Genomic DNA, 22,604 nt, shown 5'->3' with positions numbered 1-22,604 from the left:
CTGTCGGTGCATGTGTAAAGGACACCTATAGCATTAAATATAGTGCGCACCTACAATACTTGAAAAACATACTGTTAAAGTTTAATAGGTGGACACCTTTTCAACAGCAATAAGTTACTGAAGACTCAGAACATGATTTCAGCGCCAGTTCAACCCTTTGTCTGCACATCCACGTAGCTAAAATACAAGGGTACCTCTTGAGCAATACATAAAAAGTAACCGTGTGTGTGTGTGCGCATCTTAAAACACTCTGCAGTCTGAACACATCCCATCTATGTTGGACGACTGCAAAACGGGTTGAGCATTAAAGGAAGTATTTTGTAAGAAGACTGACAAACAGTGTCCTCACCTTTGGTTCATTTGGTACTGATGTGAAAGGTTGTGTAAGACAGTAGTTCAGTGTCATAAGTAGTTTAAGGCAATTTAGAGGTTGTCCCCAATTTTACAGGCTCTAGGCAATTAAGTGACCCCACAGTGGACCCTGTAACTGATGCTGTAATACATCTCAAGAAAGGAGAACACAAAAAGCATGGTTTGGGACTTTTAAAAACAAAAAAGCAAAACTTAACACAAAAATTATTTGTCATTTGAGAAAGACATCTCTCTCATCCCATGACCCATAATCACTTCATGACCTGCACCATGCCAGATGTTTTATAATAAAGAATGAGACTCCGCATGCTTTTCTGCGAGTCAGTATTCAGAAGGATATCAGAGGTTTAGCCCAGAATGAATTAAAAAATAATACTGTTTTACCTTTATTTCCTACGTACTGGGCTACATGTTTACAAAACCTACTTAATTAATCTGAAGTGATGTATGTAGTATATATTTATATACAACTTTTTTAACCATTTAAAATGTAATACTATACAATTCAAAGTTATTACATTTATTCAATACATTTTCCTGCTACATTTTGAATTGTCCTAGATAAAAATGCAGTTAATAGGTTTTGAACCAGGAACACCCACCCCATAATTACTCTAAACTTTAAAGCATTTAGCAAGTCAGGGGAAAAAAAAAAAAAGCGGTGACCCAAAGGTTATAATTACAAAATTATAATCTAGGAAAGCTTTACTATTTTTTTAATTCATGTTCAATGTGGTCAGTATACAACCTCTGTATCATAACAATGAACTATTGAAAAACTTTTCCTGACAAAGGATAAATAAAACTAGAGCTTGTAATTGCTGCTTTCCTAATAAACTGGTCACTTACATTTGGAAACTTAAGCCACATTGTATTTTAAACACAAAGTCCTGTTGCACACAAATATAACCATATATTCATTATTCTTTGAAATGTATTAATATGCAGAATACAGACAGACTATCAGTCCCATTTACATGATAGTTTGCTGTACCCAGTCCTTGTTGATATGTTATTCATTTTATGGTATTATCAAGCTCTTAGTCAACCTACAAGAAAGAGTGGAAAACAACATGAGTATAATTTATATTACAAATATGCATAAAGAAATTGAAGCCTTTCCAAATTGGGGTTTCCAAGGCATACTTGGAATTGAAACTGAACTTTTTAACACAGTTGGCAGATATGTGAAACTGTTTACCATAATGTCAGAAAACTGAGCTCAACATTACAAATGGGAGGCAGCTGAAACTTATATTTAGGCTAAAACATTCGGAGGGGTAAAAACTGAATGACACTTCAATTTATGACACCAGGGTAATTTAAGGATCAATTCATGCTGTGTAAATAAAACGTGTTTTTATATAAAATTATTTCAAAAAACAGAAGAAACATGAATTTCTCCCAAAAGCTTTTGCAAATAATGAACCTTTCATGAAAGGTTGAATTTACAAGTTCATATAAAATAATGTATTGTGTTTGTCATACAAACCATATCATGTAAAGTCAGTATTTGGAAACATAAAAAACAGATGTGACTCAGTTAAATTAAAGTGGATAGAACACTACAGCATTTAAGTAAATAGTTGCATTGAAGCAACAGGATCTAATACACACTTGTTTAATGTGAAGCAATCCACTTGACAGCAGAAAATATCAGTACATTCTTTGGGAACAACTGCCAATACAACTGGAATAATATAAGACTCCAGTCACCATAAGTGAAACTTTCTGACTACAGATCAATGGAGTTCTAACTGCATCTCATTTCGGACTGTCAACATCTCTACTTATTACGAATCCTGCAAAGTTATTGTAGCAGGAGCTATCAATCCAAATTTCAGTGAGCAGTGAGAGTACATAAACAGAAATATCACTTCTCAGACTTGAGTGGATGGAGACGTAAGAAATGCTTTCTTCTCCTCCAATAACAGAACTTGCCTTGGTTCCCTCAAAAACAACTTAATACAAATTGCTGCCAGGCTGACACAGTCTTTCCACTGGAACTAGGATTTCTAGGACTAGAATTTCAGAGTTCTTCTATTTTAATGTACTTGAATAAGTGTAAGGTTCTCACGGGCATCAAAAGTTACTCATTCGGATCAAACATATTAGAGTCGCCTTGCCACCAGAAACAGGCTGATAAATCTATCCTACACAGTACCAACTGCATTTAACTTCAGTCAGCAGTGGGGTCACAAAGACCTCAGGACTTCAGTTTGACACCACATAAAGGCATGATTATAATTCTAACCATTAATTAATTAATTTAATCTACATGCAGTGTGACTATGTGAACATACCAGTTTTGTAATTTGAAAACTGTTAAGACAACTACAATGTTTCAATTTATATTATATATATATATATATATATATATATATATACATATACACACACACATACACAGTACTGTGCAAAAGTTTTAGGCAGGTGTGAAAAAATGCTGTAAAGTAATAATGCTTTCAAAAATAGACATGTTAATAGATTATATTTATCAATTAACTAAATGCAAAGTCAGTGAACAGAAGAAAAATCTACATCAAATACATATTTGGTGTGACCACCCTTTGCCTTCAAAACAGCATCAATTCTTCTAGGTACACCTACACACAGTTTTTGAAGGAAATCGGCAGGTAGGTTGGCCCAAACATCTTGGAGAACTAACCACAGCTCTTCTGTGGATTTAGGCAGCCTCAGTTGCTTCTCTCTCTTCATGTAATCCCAGACAGACTCGATGGTGTTGAGATCAGGGCTCTGTGGGGGCCATACCATCACTTCTAGGACTCCTTGTTATTCTTTACACTGAAGATAGTTCTTAATGACTTTGGCTGTATGTTTGGGGCCAATCAGATGCCTCCCTGATGATATTGTATGATGGATAAGTATCTGCCTGTACTTCTCAGCATTGAGGAGACCATTAATTCTGACCAAATCCCTAACTCCATTTGCAGAAATGCTGCCCCAAACTTGCAAGGAACCTCCACCGTTGCCTGCAGACACTCATTCGTGTACCGCTCTCCAGCCCTTCGGCGAACAAACTGCCTTCTGCTACAGCCAAATATTTCAAATTTCAACTCATCAGTCCAGAGCACCTGCTGCCATTTTTCTGCACCCCAGTTCCTGTGTTTTCGTGCATAGTTGAGTATGGCTTTCTGGCCGCAAGTCTTCAATGAAGGCCACTTCTGACCAGACTTCTCTGGACAGTAGATGGGTGTACCAGGGTCCCACTGTTTTCTGCCAATTATGAGCTGATGGCACTGCTGGACATCTTCCGATTGTGAAGGTAAGCATGATGTGTCTTTCATCTGCTGCAGTAAGTTTCTTTGGCCGACCTCTGGGTCTACGGTCCTCAACGTTGCCCGTTTCTTTGTGCTTCTTCAAAAGAGCTTGGACAGCACATCTGGAAACCCCTGTCTGCCTTCTGAAACTTCTGTCTGGGAGAGACCTTGTTGATGCAGTATAACTACCTTGTGTCTTGTTGCTGTGCTCAGTCTTGCCATGGTGTTTGACTTTTGACAGTAAACTGTCTTCAGCAACCTGTCCTTGTTAGCTGAGTTTGGCTGTTCCTCACCCAGTTTTATTCCTCCTACACAGCTGTTTCTGTTTCAGTTAATGCTTGTGTTTCAACCTACATATTGAATTGATGATCATTAGCACCTGTTTGGTATAATTATTAAATCATACACCTGACTATATGCCTACAAAATCCCTGACTTGTGCAAGTGTACCTAGATGAATTGATGCTGTTTTGAAGGCAAAGGGTGGTCACACCAAATATGGATTTGATGTATATTTTTCTTCTGTTCCCTCACTTTGCATTTAGTTAATTGATACATATAATCTATTAGCATGTCTATTTTTGAAAGCATTCTTACTTTACAGGATTTGTTCACATCTGCCTAAAACTTTTGCACAGTACTGTGTGTGTGTGTATATATATATATATATATATATATATATATATATATATATATATATATATAAAGATTTTTCCATAATACAAATTAATCATAATATTATTATCCTAACTGCAATGTATTCCATTCAGTGACTTCCAGGATAAAACCATTGAGCCCCTTCCTTCTACAGACACTGAAACGATTGTCTGCCAATGCAAATGTAGTCTAAGATAAGTGCTCTGACAGGTACAGTTTGTACTCCATGCATTTGAGACAATGTCCAAATAATATAGGTCAAAATGTGTGCACGACGATGACACCACACTGGATGTAGGCAAGAAACTTCACCTGATAAAAACATAAGGATCTTCAGTTTTGTAGCTGAATAAAAAATGTCAGAACACTTCTTAGCAGATGTTTGTGAGCAAATTGCTTAAGCATATACATTAAATTTAGATGTACTGTGAGCTCTAAACTGGAGATGCATTGACATACATCTTCAAGGTTTCACCAGAAAACTGCAAACAATGTGTTACAAATTTACGATTACAAGATTAAATGACCTGCCCTTCACTTCACATTCAATCTTCACATTTCCTTCAGTAGCAACCACTGCTGACAATCTGAGTTTTACAATTGTAACAGGACATCTTTAACTATCAGTCACGTCAATTTTCAAGCTTAAGTGATTGTAATATAAAATACATACAACTTTTATCTGCACTCCCATTCCAGCTTGATAAGTTTTTTTTTTTTTTTATTATTACTGATTGGTACAGAAGGCAAACTGCAGATTGAAAAGGAAACATAATCTGGAAATATTTTGTTTTCATACATTTTCCATTTTAAGTGTTATTTTAAGTAGTTGATTCTAAAAATGTGAAGATTGGCACACATCTACTCTATTCTGCTCAAGGATGGGTAATGTAAGCTTGAAAAATTAATTAAACATTAACATACATTCTATACTTCTCATCTATATGCAGCATGGCTTGTTTTACTGAATAGCATAATTCCTATTTTATTAGTTAAGAGTTTAACTTATTTTCCATTGGTTTACGAAATACTGTTTTACATCACCTGCGGAACACCTACGATTAAATTAATTTGAAAGAAAAAACAAATGCAAACACAAACAAAGTAAGTATAAACACAAGTGATATATATGATGACAAACTGGTATAGGCACTACTTCTGTAGTCACAGTTATTGTATTTACTTGGTTATTGCAAAAGAAAATGTAAAGACGTATGCATTTAAATTCAGGAATATGTATAGTAAAATGGGAAATGACAAGTATTGTTGTGAGTTTAAAAATACATCTATGTTGTATGTATTAAATCAATTCCCTACTTCCAACCAATAAATACAATCTGTGATTTTCCTGTTATAGTATTCCAAACACTACATAAAACATGTATACAGTACCACTTTGTTATTTGACTATCTCAATTCTGAGTCAGGGAAAACTTGTGAAGGTCTTCAACAGGTACAACCATATAATTCTCAAGAGCACATCTGAGGTTTAAAAACAGCAGAACCTCTTAATAACAGCCCCAGTGCATCTACTTAAGTTTAAAATTGCAGCCACCTAAGTCTATGCCCCTCCCTCCGAGTAAATAATAAAACAATTATTACCTCTGCACCTTCTTTACTTCAGCTCTGTAGTTCAGTTGGACAGCTCTTCATTCAAAACGTGTGTTGATTATTGCAGGTGTAACTTTCCCCCCGTCAGAAAACATTTGGTTCATCCAACTGTTCAAGGCCCCCTACTACAAGTCCACTAAGTACACTTGCTTTAGAGGCAAAGCAGATTTCTGCCGGTGCATTAAGTCTATGCAAACCACCAAAACAAAAACACACCTTTCACGAATAGCACTCACCTTCTTTGCAGAGCCTCATTGCTTCTCGATTTTTCCCGCACTCTTTCAAACTTTCTTCCGATTCTGCACCTAAAAGAATCAATCGGATACATCAGTCAGATAAATAGTTACACTTGCTGGTGCTGTTACTACTAGTAGCGTTTCTTCGATTCCCAAACTGCACGCAATCAAAAAGCTGCGGGATCTTCCCTTTCCGAGAAGCGATCGGACAGGTTTTCGCTAAAACAGCTCACCGTCATTCCCGTGGAGTTTAGCAGCATCGACCCAGTTGCTCCAGGGCTGTCCCAACATGATTTCTGGACTGGGCAGTGATCTGCGCTCCCCTACAGTCGCCATTGCTGTGGAGCCTTCTCCCTGCTGGAACTGCTGCTGTTGCTGCTTTGGCTGCCTGGCCGCTTTGCGCTGCTCCCCCCTGACGTCATCATCGGCCCTTTCCGACATTCTTTCCGCTACAATGTAACAAAACAGCACTCAGTGTTTAAGGTGGTTAACAAGAAATCTTCCCGGAGTGATGCTGTGCAAGGGCACGTTTTCCATTTCACCATCGCAGTGGTCATTTGGGATATGTTGCACTACAATCGGATTCTAATAATGTCCCTTATTTTTTTTGCATTTGAACGTAAGACACATCCAGAGGAGTTCTCCGAGACGTATTTATTTGGAATAGTCCAATCCCAGATGAAAGATAAAACTTTAAGGAGGAACCCAACTACAGAACTTCCCTGACGTGTGCGTGAAATTGGAGGAATCCGGGTCATTTACGAGAACAGGTTGCATTTTGAATCAGCTCACCCTTGCACAAGTAAAATCACACTGTATCATGGCGCATATGTACTTTTCATTGTATTAAACAAACGGATCAGACGACGTCTTAAGAGAGTATACGTAAAACAATCCATGTCCCCTCGCTGCGCCTATGAGGTTTCAGGTTGTGTAATGATTATTATTATTATTAATACATGTTAGTATTATTATAGTAGTATTGGTGGCGGTAGTTATGTCATCCAGAAAGCTTTCAAGAATGGTAAAACAGTGATCAATGTATGTTTTCTAACGCGCCACTACAAGTTAAAAGACATTTAAAATAATGATGTCTACCAGTCTACGATCATGAATACATACCAGCGAAACATAAGTGTTGTTTCCAAATGTATGGCTTGTCATCGATCCACTGAACATTCAAAAATATACACTTTAAATGAGAGGGTTTTTTCTCCTGTTACCGGGTGGGAGGTGCTATGGACATGTATTGCCCTACTTCCTTAAACCCGACTGTTTCACAGCACGTCAGTTCATATCTCCCTCAGTTGCAGCTTTTGCGTCAGTACAGCGGCGCAAGGATGAAAGTGCAACTGCACAACCCAGGAATCCGGCACGTTTCATACTCGGCCAGGCGACGTGCAAGGGCTGCGCTGGCACTGAAATCGAGCACTTCGGAGCATGCATGACAGCGGTCATTATAACACACACACGGCCTGTTCACCCAGAACACAGTTCATATAGCGTAAACTAGTCCCGGATTTACATATTAAAGTTATTTTAAAGGCTTGCAGTATTACTTAATTTTGACATACAATATAATTAATTGTAACACTGCAGTAGAATAATACTCGCAAATAAAAAATATTTCTGAGCTTACATTTCAGATCATTGCACAGTAAATGTTTAATTGTTTTAAACACTTGTCACTGATTTTGTTGTGTAATTCTTTATTTAACTCTTGGCCTGTACTTTGACGTTCTAAATTACCTATTACAAAAGCTGAATTTTATTAGATTGTATGACAGTGTAATATAGTAATGATCCAAAAATGAAAAATACAAATCAAATCAAATAAACATAATACAGACATACAAAATCTTAATTTTAAAACCGAATTCTGGATTACAAAAGAAAAAACACAGTCCAGACAAAGACACGTTTATCATTCTGTATTTTAACAATTTATGTTTTGCTACATTTCAATCATTTTAAATGCTTGTTATAAATTGGAATACGCAGGACTATTTTCTTTGAAACATTTTGCACCAAGGGATTATACATAGGGATTTATTATTTTACTAAACAAAAACTTGCTAAAGAAAAATTGTTGATGTTGATGAAGTGCTATTTAGAAACCTGTGAAAATGTGTCACTGCAGGTTATTTAATACATACAAAATGATTTAAATATGCACTCTGAGAGCATACATTATAAAATTTGTATTTTGCTTGTTTTGAATACTATCACTATTTTATCTACTACACAAAGTATACTGTAAATGAACTGTTTATTAACCATTTAAATTAAATTGTGAATTAATATTCTGCTGCATACATGTTCCGTATCAAGGATTCTTTATGCCACAGATGATCAACCACTGTGACATAAGACACTTTCGCTCTTGTATCTTGTGTAGGGAAATAACTGCTTCCTTTACATTTGAAAACATCAGTATTGAATAATTATACAGATATGTAAAACATTTAATTAAAAAAATCTGATTGTGATATTATTTTAAGGGTACTTGTAGTGATTTTCCAAATATTTTACATTTCCCCATTTGGTGTAAATCAATAATATTTTACTGCAGGAAAATATCTCCTTAAACTATACGCCGGTCTATAAAAGTGCACCTATACTCAGGTGTATAACTAGGCCTATATCCAGTTAGAATCACCTCTTCCAAATATAGTGCATGAAGTGAAAGAAAGATAGAATGTGTAATTGTTCACATGATTTAGTAATTTCCATAAACTGTGAGCAGGCCAAGCCAAAACAAATGGTTTATTTCCAAACAGGAACAATTACAATTTTAAATTAAAGAAAGAGAAAGAAGATTAATAAATCAGAAATCAGAAAATGAATGGCAAACATGTGAAATTATGTCCCTCTCTGTCAGCTACACATAAGAAAGAAATTTACATTTACAAACAAGATTATACCATTTCAGACTAATTGTAGTTTATTGATCCAAGAACCTCATTAAGCAATTTCTTGAAGGTTCCTACATGGCCAGGAAATTATTCCATATTTATCTCCCAGTGGAAAAAAAATTACCTCAGATGATCAGTTCTATGTGGGTCATTTCACCTTATAATGACTCCACACTACTATTGAATATGTCACCCTAACTGCATAGTCATTGCTTTTTTGTTTTTTTCCTTGGACACAGAAAATGCTTCAATGGCTAATTTCACACCCCATGAGTGTATCACCTCAAGTGAGACAGGATGGTGATCCACAAAGCATTCAAGCTACTTTATGTTCATCCTTGTGATAATGCCTACAAACAGACTCAGAATTTAGCTTGTCTACTCTGCTCATCTGAAAACTGTATTTTCTCCCTAAATGAGTGAAGGGGTCGGAGATGTATGCAGGTCAATAAGTTACAGGTCGCCTTACAATTGTTTGTCCTCAATCGTCGTCTTCTATAAAGGACTCAGAAAACTCCAGTGGTATCTAACCATTAACCGTTAAGTAGCTGACATGTATGGGTTACACAGATGTTGTCAATTGTGGTTGGCTACTTTCTATGTGCTTCTTGTCTGTCGAGACTTTCAGTCACAGAAACTGAACAACTAAGCCTTCATATATAGCAACAGAAAATCTCATTATTCTCACCTGTGCCAGTCAGGTATGCAGAATTTATTATACATAAAGTATGAGGTGCCCTACAATATAGAGCTATGCATTATCATAGGTTGCTAACATAATATGAGTAACTTTTAACATTTAAAACGATCCCTTAAAGATGGTGATTCACAGACTATGGATTCAGGCAGCAAACTTTGTCTTCTGTGTCTAACTTTTTTTGTGCTGTGGATTTTAGTCATGTCTGCAGCTGCTAGAAAAGTCAAGTACTTTTCTCTTTTCCAAGAAATGAGTTCACTAAAATGATCTATGCACACGGTAGGACTTTATGTTGCTTGGAAGTAAGATTTGTAACAAATAACCTCCTACCCAGTATCTAAATTTCATATATACACACATACACAAACATATCTCTTTCTTTTCACATATGATCTTAAGACACAAACCAGAAAAAAAAACTGCTGAATATATTTAGCTGAGAAAATAAACTGTAGATCAAGTGACAAGAACATCTCCAAACGCATGACCAGAAATTAACAAAACATCATATTTTAAAATTAAAAGTGGCATTATAGTGTGTTTTTGCAGCTTCTGTTAAGAATACTGTAAATCTGAACAATATGAAACAATTAGAGAATGTGTGTCAATACCAATATTGCTTTTTTTGTATCATGTTTTTCAATAAAAAGGTGAACATTATCAGTCCTGTACTAAACTGAAGAACAAATGAACTGATCTAGAAGAAATCTTGCAGGGTCTGAATTGTCTCTTTTCTGCTTGTGTTGGTATGAGCGGTAACCTAAACCAATGTTTTTGTTTGGCTGTAAGGCCTCTTTGTACCATACACTCACAATGTCACTAAAGAAATGGAAAAAAAAAGACAAGATCTTGCACCAAGCTTCACATCAAACACTTTCCTGAAGAGCCTGGCAGTATGCCACCAGCCCGTGTGAAGCCGTTTCCCTGTCCTCATCTTCATTCAGATTAGCCCCCAGGGAGGGGAATGGAGAGCATGTTGTACTGCACAGAGATTATGAAATCACCAGAGTGTGCGACAAAGGACCCTCCACAAGACGACAGTCTCCATTCATCAAGCCACGAACAGATGGCTTTATCCACTAAAACACCACACTGTGTAATATAGTGCACTGTACACATAACAATTAAAAAAAAGGCTAATTCCACTGACTGAAATAGATCACTTAAATATACAGTCCAATAGAAAGCTCTCTCGTCTATGGAAGCATGAACAGGTTAATCCACTGTGGGAATTATGAATGAATGATAGTCTACACCTTGACACACACACACACAATAAGTATAACTTTTGACAATGAATAATGGCAGGTTAATACACTGCAGTTTTTTCCCCAGACGTGGAGGTTTATACTGAATAAAGTGAAACAATTCTGCAGATAATTTAAAGGCAAGACAATTTTATCATGCTCCAAAACCTAAATTATGCTGTTTATAGCAATTTAATCTTTATCTTATTAACTAGTACATTGAAGAATTCACAGGGACTGTCACAGTTCTATATACTGTAAAATACCAACCAAATGTTAATTATATACCTCCAAGTACCACCCAAAACCACCTAAACATCGCATGAGTCTGCTACCTTCACACATGGTGTAGTTTTATTTACCATCATAGTCGAGGTTTAGATTTGTGTTTAACTTACATTCAGATTTCAGGTGTCATTTCTAATCTCAGCTTGCATGTAATTTTCTGTCTGGCCTTCCTGGTGTTCCATTTCCTCCCTATATTTGCCTAACTAAAAAAAAAATATATATATGCAGCTCTCAAAATTAATGAGGAAGATAAATCACAGTTATTTCCCAGGATGTTTACATACACCTCTGTTAACAAATCCTCTGTGAATGAAGCTCCTTTATAACGAAGTTGAACACAGACGTTTATTTTATTTTTATTTTTTGTCAACCCCCCCACCCCCCAACAAATCTGAAGTAATGTAAAGCAATTAAAAAGAGTAAAATTTGACGGGATACGCTAACCATGTAAACACACCTGAGAGGGCTTTGTTTACATTATTGGTAGCCAATCAGTGGAGAGCATGAGTGTCCCTCAATTGGTCCAATCAACAGTACGCTTCACCAGTCTGCCATTTCCCTTCATCATAGCTCAAGATCCTCATAATGGAACATTAATTGTTATTTTGGTAGTGATTTTATGTCTATAATTTTATTACACCTGTTATGTCATCGAAACGGCCATCTAATGCTATTGGTCTTACTGGGCAAAAAGTGCATCTTTCTAATTATATAAATGCATCACATCATCTGCAATACAATACCAATACATTGCCTAAGTCCAACCTATGGATAGGGCCAATTCATTTTAAAAGTAAAGTATAGCCCAATAAGTTCACCTACCTAGTTATATTCCAGCACTTTTTTTTTTTATTTGTTTTGTGAATTCGCAGTATGAATATCAGACAACAATGCAGATATTTATAGCCATTCAATTTTTTTCCAGGTATAAAAAATAATACACAGGTAGACAATTGTGGCATAGATGTCAGGGTAATCAGAATCCCTTCATGACTTTAGTCGCTGTGCATCTGATATGGATAAATCTAAGCCTATCCCTGCTGGGCTAAAAGCACTGAGAATCTGTGATCTTGTAGGCATACAGAACAAAGCACTGTATTTACTGAACCCCTTACCTTGTCAAATGTGAAAAAGAAATCCTATTACCCAGATCAGTTGAGCTTCATCAGTTTGGTTTTATGGGTGATCTGACTCCGCCACACCAGTTTGAAGGTAAATCTGCAAGAAATCATAGCAATTTGAACCATAATGTTTTTGAATTAATAAATTACTCAGACTCCAAATTATCACTGTTTAGGGAATTACCTATTTATCTGCCTGAAAGCCATATTATTTGGTATAATTGAATCTGACAGCAGTAATTCTAGCATTCTCACCGAGAGCCTTCATGTTAGTACATGAGCTACTTATGGAACAACCCGCCAGTGCCAAGTAATCCAATCCACTAAGTAGTATCCCTGGTTAACCACCTGAGACTATTTCAGTTTGCAGTTCAATAATCCTATTTCCTTGTGAATTACTGAAAACACTAACCAACATCATTCTTTACTTCAGGTGTTTAATTATTGAGAGGGGTGAATTGGAGGTTTTGAGTTAGCAGACAACAGCAATAGATCCAACACTCTGCATCCGAAGGGTGTTTAAAAAAAAAATCTAGTGGTGAAATACAGTGGGGGGGGGGAAGGGAATTCTACATATCTAAACTATTTATACCATGCTGGAAAGAAATATCACATTAGGATTATACAATTTCCTTCAATATTGATGAGTTTGTTTAAATTTCTCCCTAGACAGATAATAGAAACTACATGAATCAAGAACTGGACAGTGCAGAAACCACTATTCAAATATCATTTCACAAATGCATGCAGTGAAATTCTATTTTGCAAATTAATCCGATATTACTTTAAAAGAATAAGTAAACAGTACAAAATAGGCTGTACAATATGATTTTGAAACAGACTTTTTTCAACTAAACGACTCTTCTTGTTTAATGGAGGTGTTTATCTGAACTGAAATAATCAAACATTTAATGCTCTTTTTATGAAGGAAGATTTCTGATCCACAAGAGCTTTTGAGAGGGCTTTTGGGTATATAAATCCCAAAGTCATCAATACAAACATGCCTGCAATACCTTCAGATTCATGATAAAGTAGCATTTGATTTCACTCTAATATTATGCACATTTATAAGTTTCTCCAGAGCAGTACTACATTAAGGCAAGACATCACTGAGAATTTGCAATTTCAATTTGATGGTTTGGATGAAGACAGCAATGAAATGGAAGCCGGGTGATAAAAAAAAAAAAAAAAAACACGATTTGACTGTTGTTATAAGAAAGATCTTGCAAAGTTTCCAAAGTGTTCACTAATGGTGTGCATCAACCACAGCATCTTTCGCTGTGTAGTGCAGTGGGGTATTACTCTTTTAGGGCTATGCTAGAAAGTGTACATGTAACAGTGGCTTGTATCCGAGATCTGATGTTTGTCTATATTTCACATACTGCAGAGTCAAGGTCTGTGGGGACCTTTCCACTTAAAATGAGCATAGTAACAACTACTGCATGGCATGAGCAACCTTCAGACTGACCACAGCAATAACCAAGAAATATACATCAGAAAAACTTCAACTTCTTCAGATAACGTGCTTACCTAGAAATTATGGCTAGATTAAATAAATCCTAAAAAATAACATGTATATAATACTAATACAAATCTATGCAGTTCCGAGACTGATATTAATGAGAATTGTTGGAATTTACAACATTTTTTCCCCACCTAATATTACTATCTAGAAACAGAAAACATTACTGTGACAAAATACACTACTGAAAAATAACAAATCAATGCCATGTGCACTGGGAAAATGCTCCTTTTCTTGGTCATTATTCACAACCTGACACTAGCTTTTACGGCTTGGTCAATATCAGTTATCTGGTGGTATTTTTGTGTTGATAAGTGGAATGCTGGTGCTGCCATACAATAATGTACAGTAGGTTGTCACCCTAAAAGAAAAAGGACAAAAACAACACATTCCAGTTTCTTCCAGTTTCCATTCAGAAGCCATAAGACAAGACCAACATTTTGTTGAGGAAAGTTTCTTTAGAAATTGATTTTCAAGTTTGATTCACCAACAGCAATTACCAACTATGAAAAGGTTATAGTTTTGAAATAAAGCAGGAAGTATGATACTGCAAGCCCAGAAGTGCCAGTCCATCATTTCATTTTAAACTGCTGGACAAGTGAATCATTTTGCTGATACTATTACACACACACACATTTGGAGGGAGATGCATATTTTAAATTGACCCTATCTATGAAATCAACGATGCAGTTACAAGTGTGAAATACCATGTGCAACCCTGACATAAGCCACAGAGCGGTGCATCCCAGCACACTCCTCCTGGACATGGCAGGACATTGCCCGCGGGACATTGACAGTGTTTTCATTCATCTCAACATGAATTAAACCGGTTTGTGACCAACTTTGTTTTACGAGTACAATGCACAAAACTATACTTTCACTTAGCATGCACGACCGAATTATCCTCTGGTATCTTATACAATGTGAAACACTTGACTCCATCTGTTGTTTCTCCTCTCTCTTTTTACTTCACAAATACCTGGACAGCCACAACAGACAACATGTCCACATCAGCCATGGGTGTTTGGATTAAATTGCTAAAGTAAATTGTTTCCTTGCCATGTAAGAAAACAATAATGATACTAATAAACCTCAGAACCGATGAACAAACTTTTGTGCGCTTACCTGCTCCCAGGACTTTAAAAAATGAAAAACAGCTCCTCTGAGGTGTCTGTCTGTTAAATGTAGCTGGAATTGAACGCCGAGACTTGTGAATAAAAAGCGATTGCAGTGTTCACTGACTGTGGAGGTCTTTACCAGGTGCTTCCATGTCTGTTTACCAGGGTGCATTATGGGAGACAGACGTCACTTTTCCCGCACGCATCGCACGTCGGTGTTGCTCCATTAGGCCTGTCACAGCGCGGTCAGCAAATCACAGGGCGAGATGAAACTGACGCCATTGTGGCTCCAAGCAGAGTCGGCCGAGGCCTAAGCAAAGTGACGTCAATTCGAGCCAAGATGGTGGACATACAGCTACAGTTTCAAAATCTTCTCCGTGTTGACAACAAGAGGCTCCATGTCTTCGACCAACCGGTGCTGTAGGCTTCGTGGGCGGAGTGCATTTTAATATCCCTCCCATCGGGTGCTCTTTAAGCTGAACTGTATCAATAAAGTTGTGTTTGAAAAGAGTGTTGTAGTAATGGGGGCTGTGACGGATGGTGAGTCGTTATTGTAGCTTGTATTTGATTCTAACGTGCTCATATTAGCCAGTGTGCAGTTTATGTTCATGTTTCGTTCATTTTACTTTCGTGGTTTGTTTTCAGTGGGTTATTTATGTGCTTAACCAGTGTATATTGCCTAAGGCCACGTAGTAGTGCCGGTTGCACACATGCTCATTGGACAAGCGTGTTTCAGTTTGTTAGGTGCAAGTTATTTTTCATTTCTAACAATTCATGATTAAATTGGCTGGTATGTTTTACTGTTATTTTAATGTCTGTAGACGAGGTGATCCGGAAGCGCCTTCTGATTGACGGAGATGGAGCCGGTGACGATCGACGCATCAACGTGTTGCTGAAGAGCTTCACCAAGTGGTGCCACTCTGGGTCCCCTGAGGAAGGGTAACTAATCCGCCCAATCAATTTGTACTTTTTACTTTAACATCCACTTACAGCCTACCTACCATATGTATGCATAGCTATTGAAAAATGGTGTCTTCTCCAAATGTGTCCAGTGCCATGTGGAATAATCTTAAAAACTAATATGAAATGCTGTTGCTATTGTTTCCATGCGTTGCATTTTTTGTAGATGGAAAGATGATCAATCGGGGAGGTGTTGATTTATTTACTTTTAAAGGGCAATTTCTTTGCCCCAAGCATCCCCCCTTTAGTATCAAGTAGACTAGTGGCTTCAATTGTCTTTAAATATGATCAACTACTTATTTTGTCTCTACAGCTACACCCAGTACCACCGGATGTTGGGTACCCTGGCACAATGTGAATTCTCCATGGGGAAAACGCTGCTGGTGTATGACATGAACCTGAAGGAAATGGAAAACTATGAAAAAATTTACACAGATATAGGTAATCTAGTCATACTGCTGACGTTTCCATAACTAAAAAGCTGCTGGTGAAATGTAGGTTTCCAGCTGAGGTTTGAGCCCCGGCTTTTGTTTCATTTTACACTTTTGTGAGAACATTTTAAGTCGTCTGTGTCATTTGTTTTTCTTCTTCTGCATTTTAAAGAACAAAACATCACGTCGGCACATGAGAAAATATCGGAATGCAAAAAAGAAATACTACGAGCCAAGAGAATACGAAAGAACCGTCAAGGTGAGAAATGACTGTTGAAGTATTTGGCAAGTTGCTCGGCAGGACTGTTTATTGTAGTTTGATCAGATGCAAAATAAAGATGTGTTTATTTACACATCTCAATATTTAAAATCAAAGCTCACAGATTGTATTGCTGGAGGGAATGCCTGGGGTTAGGTCCTTCAGGATGGCCAAAGTGTTGATCTCCCAAAAAGAAATAGGCTAATTTGAAAATCTAGATGGTTATTCTCCCCTTTACTAAGATTTTTTTAAATTTTGGTATAACCCCCCATACCTCTCCCCAAGTTATTGTTGTCCACACTTTCCATAACTTAAATAGTATAACTGTGTTTTATTCTTTACACATTCCATTTCTTATGTAGTTTATTTAACAACAGTTTTGTAGTTTCAATATATATTTATGAGTGATGTGAAAGTCTAAATATGTCTCTCTTACATTTGACAGAATATGATGCATTAGCTAAAGTGATTCAGCAGCATCCAGACAGACATGAGACACTGAAGTAAGTACTGTGCATTCGATCTTAAAAAGTAGAAGAGAGTATAATACAGTAAAACTAATAACAGTCCACGGTGAGAGCTGTGTGTGAAGTATAAACTCCATTCTCCTATTCGGTCAAGGCTCAGGAAATACATTGAGGGCAAAGTAATGAATGACCCTGACTAATGCAGTATTGTGAGAGAGAGAAAAAAGGAAAACTCGTAAAAAAAAAAAAAAAAAAAAAACGGATTTTACATAAGAATAAAATGTACTAAATTGCATAATTCAACCTATACTTAATTATACGAATGTTTAATGGAATATATGTAGAATATCACGCATAACATATTTGACCTTTCAGAGTCTTGAGTCAAAGGCCCACATTAGTGGAAATATACTTCTCATGGCAGAAATGATTGCGTGCATTACAAAAGAATAATAAGCAAGTGTGAACTGTTTCCGGTGTCAGATGCTATTTATTCCTCTATCTAGCACCAATTATAAGGAAGTTGTTAATCTGAGATAATTGGGCATTCAGTAGTTTCAAGGCAGTCCTGCAAAAGTATGTTTTCTTCGTACAATTTGAGAATTGGCTTATTGCATTTGTAAAACTAATTATACTACATGCTCCCACTGGTACTTAGTAGAAAACGTAGCTTGAAGGATTTTAAATGAAGAAGGAATAACAGCTGTGTATTGATTTAATGTTTATCGCTTCCCTTTTAGATAATAAATGTTTTAACAACATAAATGTTTTTAAACCCCAAGGCAGCTCGAGGCACTTGACAAAGAACTGCAGCATCTTTCTCATATAAAAGAAAGTGTGGAAGACAAGGTAATGCAAACATTCAGATTGGTTTGAAATGCTTTTATTGTATTCTCTCTCATTGGGAAAAGATGGGTAACCATGTCATTCTGTCCCTTTCTCCATAGCTTGAGTTACGTAAAAAACAGTTTCATGTTCTGCTGAGCACTATTCATGAACTTCAGCAAACGCTAGAAAGTAAGTTCTGCCCCCGTCGTCCAGACACATCCCGCTGAAAGCACTACATGGTACATTTACAGTCTGAGTACTCCTGGGAGAGAGACGTTTTTGAAATCATGCTTTCTTTCCCTTATTAGATGATGAGAAGTTCTCCGAAGGCGATGAAAACCAAGAAAGCCAAATGGACCATGGACAGTAATGGTGCTTATGTTCATATTTCATTTGTTGTTTTCGTGAATGATGTATGACATTTTATTGATACAGTATTTTGTTTTATTTTCAATGTGATTCATCTTGGTTTAATGTACGTTTTAGTTATGGTTGTTTATTTGCTATGGATTTCAATTCATAAGCTTGTAATGTTTTCCACATCAATGTTATGACTTGAATTATACAATTTTTTAACAAATAAAATCATAGTGTCCTCAACCTTTTGTGTTCTTTAAATCCTGTTAATAGTACCAGTTATTATTCACCATTTTTTGCTAATGGCTTTATATACAAAAAAGTTACACCCGTTTCTTAACTGCACCTGAAACACAAGGAGTTACTTCCTGTACTGTACTGTACTGATGCTACATTTCCCCTGCATAAGGGTGTCTGCTAAGAAATAATAATAATAATGTCAGATCAGAACCAGACTAAGGGGGATGTAATAAGTTAAGCAATTTGTAGAAAAAATACAATAAAGCAATAAAAAGCAGGACATTTAGACAGGTCTGTTTATGGTCTTTGTCTTCTGTTACATATTGCTTAATTTCTAGTTGCATATTACTGTGTATAATAGTTTGCACATGAATAGCTTTGGTTGACTATAGATTCTATACAAACGTCTATTGTCAATGGGAGAAACAACCATCAGGCTTTTATAGGTGTCATCAATCAGAAGTTAATTATGTTTGTCAACAATTATCGCAATACAGAGATGGGTTGGAATAAAAGCCAAAAGAGTCCCAGAGCCATAAGGGCAATTGATACTCATACTTCATTGTGCCATGTATGATCTTGTAACTAAGAGAAATACATAAATATATATATATTTAAATGTTTTTGATGGTTAAATCCATTTGTTATATATATGCAGGAACAAAAAAACTATGGCACACAAAAAATAGGAAATGCAAGAAGTAAGACAATAGAAAATGCGAATGATGTGTAGTACAACATGAAGCCGAATGTTTAACAGCAGCATGTACAGAGGATGCACATGTTCTTCCATTTATATTTCCGAGTATTTTTCCTGGAAACCCTCTGGAACTGCTTGGAAGACTGAAGGACCTCGTCTCCCAGACACTCGCATCTCTCCAGCTCAGCACGCCTCTGTGCCAGCAACTTCATCGACTGCCCAGCCATCGTTTCTATCAAATCATCCACCTACGGGACATGTTTTAGTATTCACATGCTTTGACACATATGTAAGTAGCAGTCTAATGTCTAAATACCTTGTCTTTAAAGTAACACTCAGCTGTGTTCGTATTTTTCTAGGACTTTACAATGTATACAATGGTGACATGTAAAAGACTCCACATCAAATGCAATGTTCTTTCATTACCCAGTACTACACCTTAAATTCTCTTACATTGATATCAGGGGTGGATGTCTCCAGGAAGTGACCGCTTTGTGATGTGCTTCAACAAAACAAGTTACAATTTTGTAATCAATGGATGTTTCATACCTCCGTCTGTAGTTTTCCTACGGTTGAGGTGGACTGCCTTCTGCTCTTTTCAACAGGTTTTCTCCTCCTTCTCTTTTTAAAGACACCAAAGTATCGCCTTTTCTTGAAATTGGGTGCCTACAAAAATGGAAGAGTTGTTAAGAGATAAACCTCAGGTTTGAGACGGGAAGGCAAAAATGTGTGTTGTGCACTGCTGTTCTGTTCTGACTGAATTCATGGCAAGGCTTGTAAACCTCGTACAAAACTTCAGTAGCACTTAGCCATCGATTTAAAATACCTTCTGATGTTGTGCTGTCAAGCTCGTAACAGAGACTCTTCTCAACATACGCCTTGATCTCAGGACTACATTATTTCCAATGAATTTCTCAGTTTCTGCTTCCACAACATCAACTTGGATGGTTGCTGTAATAAATGCAGACAGTTTAAGGATTGTTTTCAATTTTCATATGCTTATAGATCTTACTGTTCCATCACAGTGAATAAAGAAGTGACAACACTCAATAAGTGTTCATGATTTTGCCCTTATATTTTGTTATGCGCCCTAGACAAGGGCGTCTGCTAATAAATAAATAAATAAAAATAATAATGATTGACCATTATAAAAGATACTGTAAAAAAAAAGTATTTGCCACTAGATGGCACAAGAGGGTGAAAATGTATATTGTGGCTTCTGTTCATAATGCTTCAATTCATAATAGTCTTATTGTTAAATATAATTTGGAAATTCTAAAAACACGTTAAGACGTACATATTACATGGGTTTTAAGCCCCTTTAAAGTGAACATTTATGAGCAAGGTACAATTGTTTCTAAACTTTGAATACAGACAATATTTCAGCTATAGTCTGTCAGTTGCAAGCACTAACAGCATACAACTTTTTAAAATATGTATATTTCAAAATGAATATATATTTCAGTATTGTTGGATAATATAACCCTGTATGCTTCTGTACACACCAGGATTAAATGACTTGATCATGTCATTCTCCTCTATCTTGCAAAAAGGTGTCATTTCAGATGTCTTTTGGTTAACCTCTCTTCTGTCATGTATATCCAAACAGTAACTAACTTGTGGTCTTCTTTTACTTATTTCTGGACACATTTTTGGTGATGGCAGGCTCTTTCGAAGAAACATCTGCTTTCCAGAACAAATTAAATTCTTAGAACGCTTTGCATAAGTAATTCCTTTCCCAGTCTTAATTTTCCCATGGGCCTCGTGGTGGCTCTGATGGCAAGGGGACAGTAATCTCCCCAGAGTTTTCTTCAGTTTATTTCCAAAGCCTCTTGGTTTGTGTGCAGCAGTTTCACTGTTGTCCATGTGCACTGTTTCATTACAGGCTTCATTTTGAGTACCATCAATGCCTCGATTCAAATTTGTGGATACAGTCCCATGCCACCTAGAAGGAGAAATAAAACTTCTAGTATCCATTGAGAATGAAGTTGGTCAGATTTACCCTATCCTGGTTGATTACAGTTTTTCCAAAACAGTGTCAACTGTAAAGTCCTAAAATTGTGTTAAAATGTAAAGATAGAAGTTAATGAATTTCACCTCTTTTTTCCTCTAAAACTGATTATTGTTGAGATGCAGACAAAATGTTACTAAAGTATACATGATTTCTGCTGTTTTTTTAGAATAATGTAATTTGTCTATTTAATATAATAACAGATATATACGTAGTGGGAAATGTTACTTTTTAAATATTCTTTATATTGTTAATGGTTTAATGTTGTTAATTTCATTTTGTTTATAAAGCCATCATTAGTTTGTACATACCCCTTTATTAGTTCTTGGAGTTGTATTACAGCTATTGTCTTTAAGATATTTAATCAGCTAAAACAGTATAAAGGTTGTGTGTTTTGGGGCACAGGTATTTGGTTGAGAACTTAAAACGTCTCTGCTTCCTGAAGAATGTTGACCAGCACCAATCAAACACAACAACAACAGTAATAAATAAACTCAGGCCTATCTTAATCATTATACATGTGGTAATTCCATTTGCAGGATTGGATTATGACAAGATGTAATCACTTTTTATAGATAATACTGCAACCTATTGTCTGTCACTTTGCTTCACGTGAGAGGAGAGCTCTGGGTTAACCTGTATTTATTTATTCATAATAAACTTGTCACTTATTCACCGGTGTATCCTGATAATTTCTGAAACCTCTCCATGTATATGCAAGTGTTTATGTCACTTGCACTAGTAACTCTTAGAAGAGAAGTAAAAGAAGACCAGTTGTCTTACCTTGTGAGTCCTGTTGTCCGGCCTTTCAAAGAGGAATCCTTCCCACTCACAGTTCCATACTTTTTGTCTTTACAAACGCAAACGAGGGGAGAATGCCGCATTTGATTCTGTTGCATGTTCAAACTCCCATTATTCGAAGAAGAGCTCTCATCAAGAACAAACCTTTTGTTAGGTATATCATGAGATCATTTTGATATCAAAATATATTCCCACGGCTCTGTTCAAGTTCATGGATTTCACGGATGCATTTAACATCTGCAATCAAATTAGTTCTTATTTCTGTTTCGCTTGTTTAAAATTGCACATGGCTGGAGATGAGAATTCTACCAGAGGTATGAGAAATTCCAAGTGATACAGCTATGTGTGAGACAGCCACTCAGAATTGTCTCATCTGCGAAGATCGCACCTTTGAGAGATAATGTGGCATATTGAATTAATAAATCACAGAGCAATGTCCACTTGGTATTTAGTCATTTAACGATACACTCACTGACACTGGAAAA

The 22,604-nt window shown here is 36.4% G+C and overlaps 3 protein-coding genes across 4 annotated transcripts in view; 1 reads left to right on the top strand and 2 right to left on the bottom strand.

Annotated features, from left to right (window-relative positions):
- Window positions 1–15,221, bottom strand: part of atxn7 (ataxin 7) — a 37,278-nt gene extending 22,057 nt beyond the window's left edge. Inside the window, exons 1-4 of one of the 2 annotated variants that reach the window (XM_066697978.1) lie at window positions 15,073–15,221; window positions 12,420–12,522; window positions 6,391–6,606; window positions 6,158–6,226 (exon numbers count right to left, since the gene is read on the bottom strand). In XM_066697978.1, coding sequence (XP_066554075.1) covers window positions 6,158–6,226; window positions 6,391–6,598 — 277 coding nt within the window. In that variant the 5' untranslated portion in view covers window positions 6,599–6,606; window positions 12,420–12,522; window positions 15,073–15,221. Of the gene's footprint in view, window positions 1–6,157; window positions 6,227–6,390; window positions 6,607–7,279; window positions 7,722–12,419; window positions 12,523–15,072 lie in introns of those variants that run through there. The other variant, XM_066697980.1, reaches the window with a different exon arrangement.
- Window positions 15,222–15,452: 231 nt separating this feature from the next.
- Window positions 15,453–18,610, top strand: thoc7 (THO complex 7). Its single transcript, XM_066697977.1, has 8 exons — window positions 15,453–15,605; window positions 15,887–16,004; window positions 16,339–16,466; window positions 16,629–16,715; window positions 17,161–17,218; window positions 17,965–18,031; window positions 18,130–18,199; window positions 18,319–18,610. The coding sequence occupies exons 1-8, from the start codon at window positions 15,587–15,589 to the stop codon at window positions 18,378–18,380; spliced, it is 609 nt and encodes a 202-aa protein (XP_066554074.1). The 5' UTR covers window positions 15,453–15,586; the 3' UTR covers window positions 18,381–18,610.
- A 231-nt stretch (window positions 18,611–18,841) lies between these two features.
- Window positions 18,842–22,321, bottom strand: LOC136734793 (putative uncharacterized protein C3orf49). The gene is made up of 5 exons (XM_066697976.1): window positions 22,102–22,321; window positions 20,813–21,252; window positions 20,134–20,258; window positions 19,857–19,973; window positions 18,842–19,555 (listed from the first exon to the last, which is right to left on the bottom strand). The coding sequence occupies exons 1-5, from the start codon at window positions 22,215–22,217 to the stop codon at window positions 19,361–19,363; spliced, it is 993 nt and encodes a 330-aa protein (XP_066554073.1). The 5' UTR covers window positions 22,218–22,321; the 3' UTR covers window positions 18,842–19,360.
- Between the last annotated feature and the right edge of the window lie 283 nt (window positions 22,322–22,604).

Source organism: Amia ocellicauda, chromosome 3, assembly GCF_036373705.1.
Source record: "Amia ocellicauda isolate fAmiCal2 chromosome 3, fAmiCal2.hap1, whole genome shotgun sequence".
Lineage (NCBI taxonomy): Eukaryota > Metazoa > Chordata > Actinopteri > Amiiformes > Amiidae > Amia > Amia ocellicauda.
The sequence above is the reverse complement of the archived record's forward strand: the minus strand, read 5'-3'. Positions and strand labels throughout refer to the sequence as shown.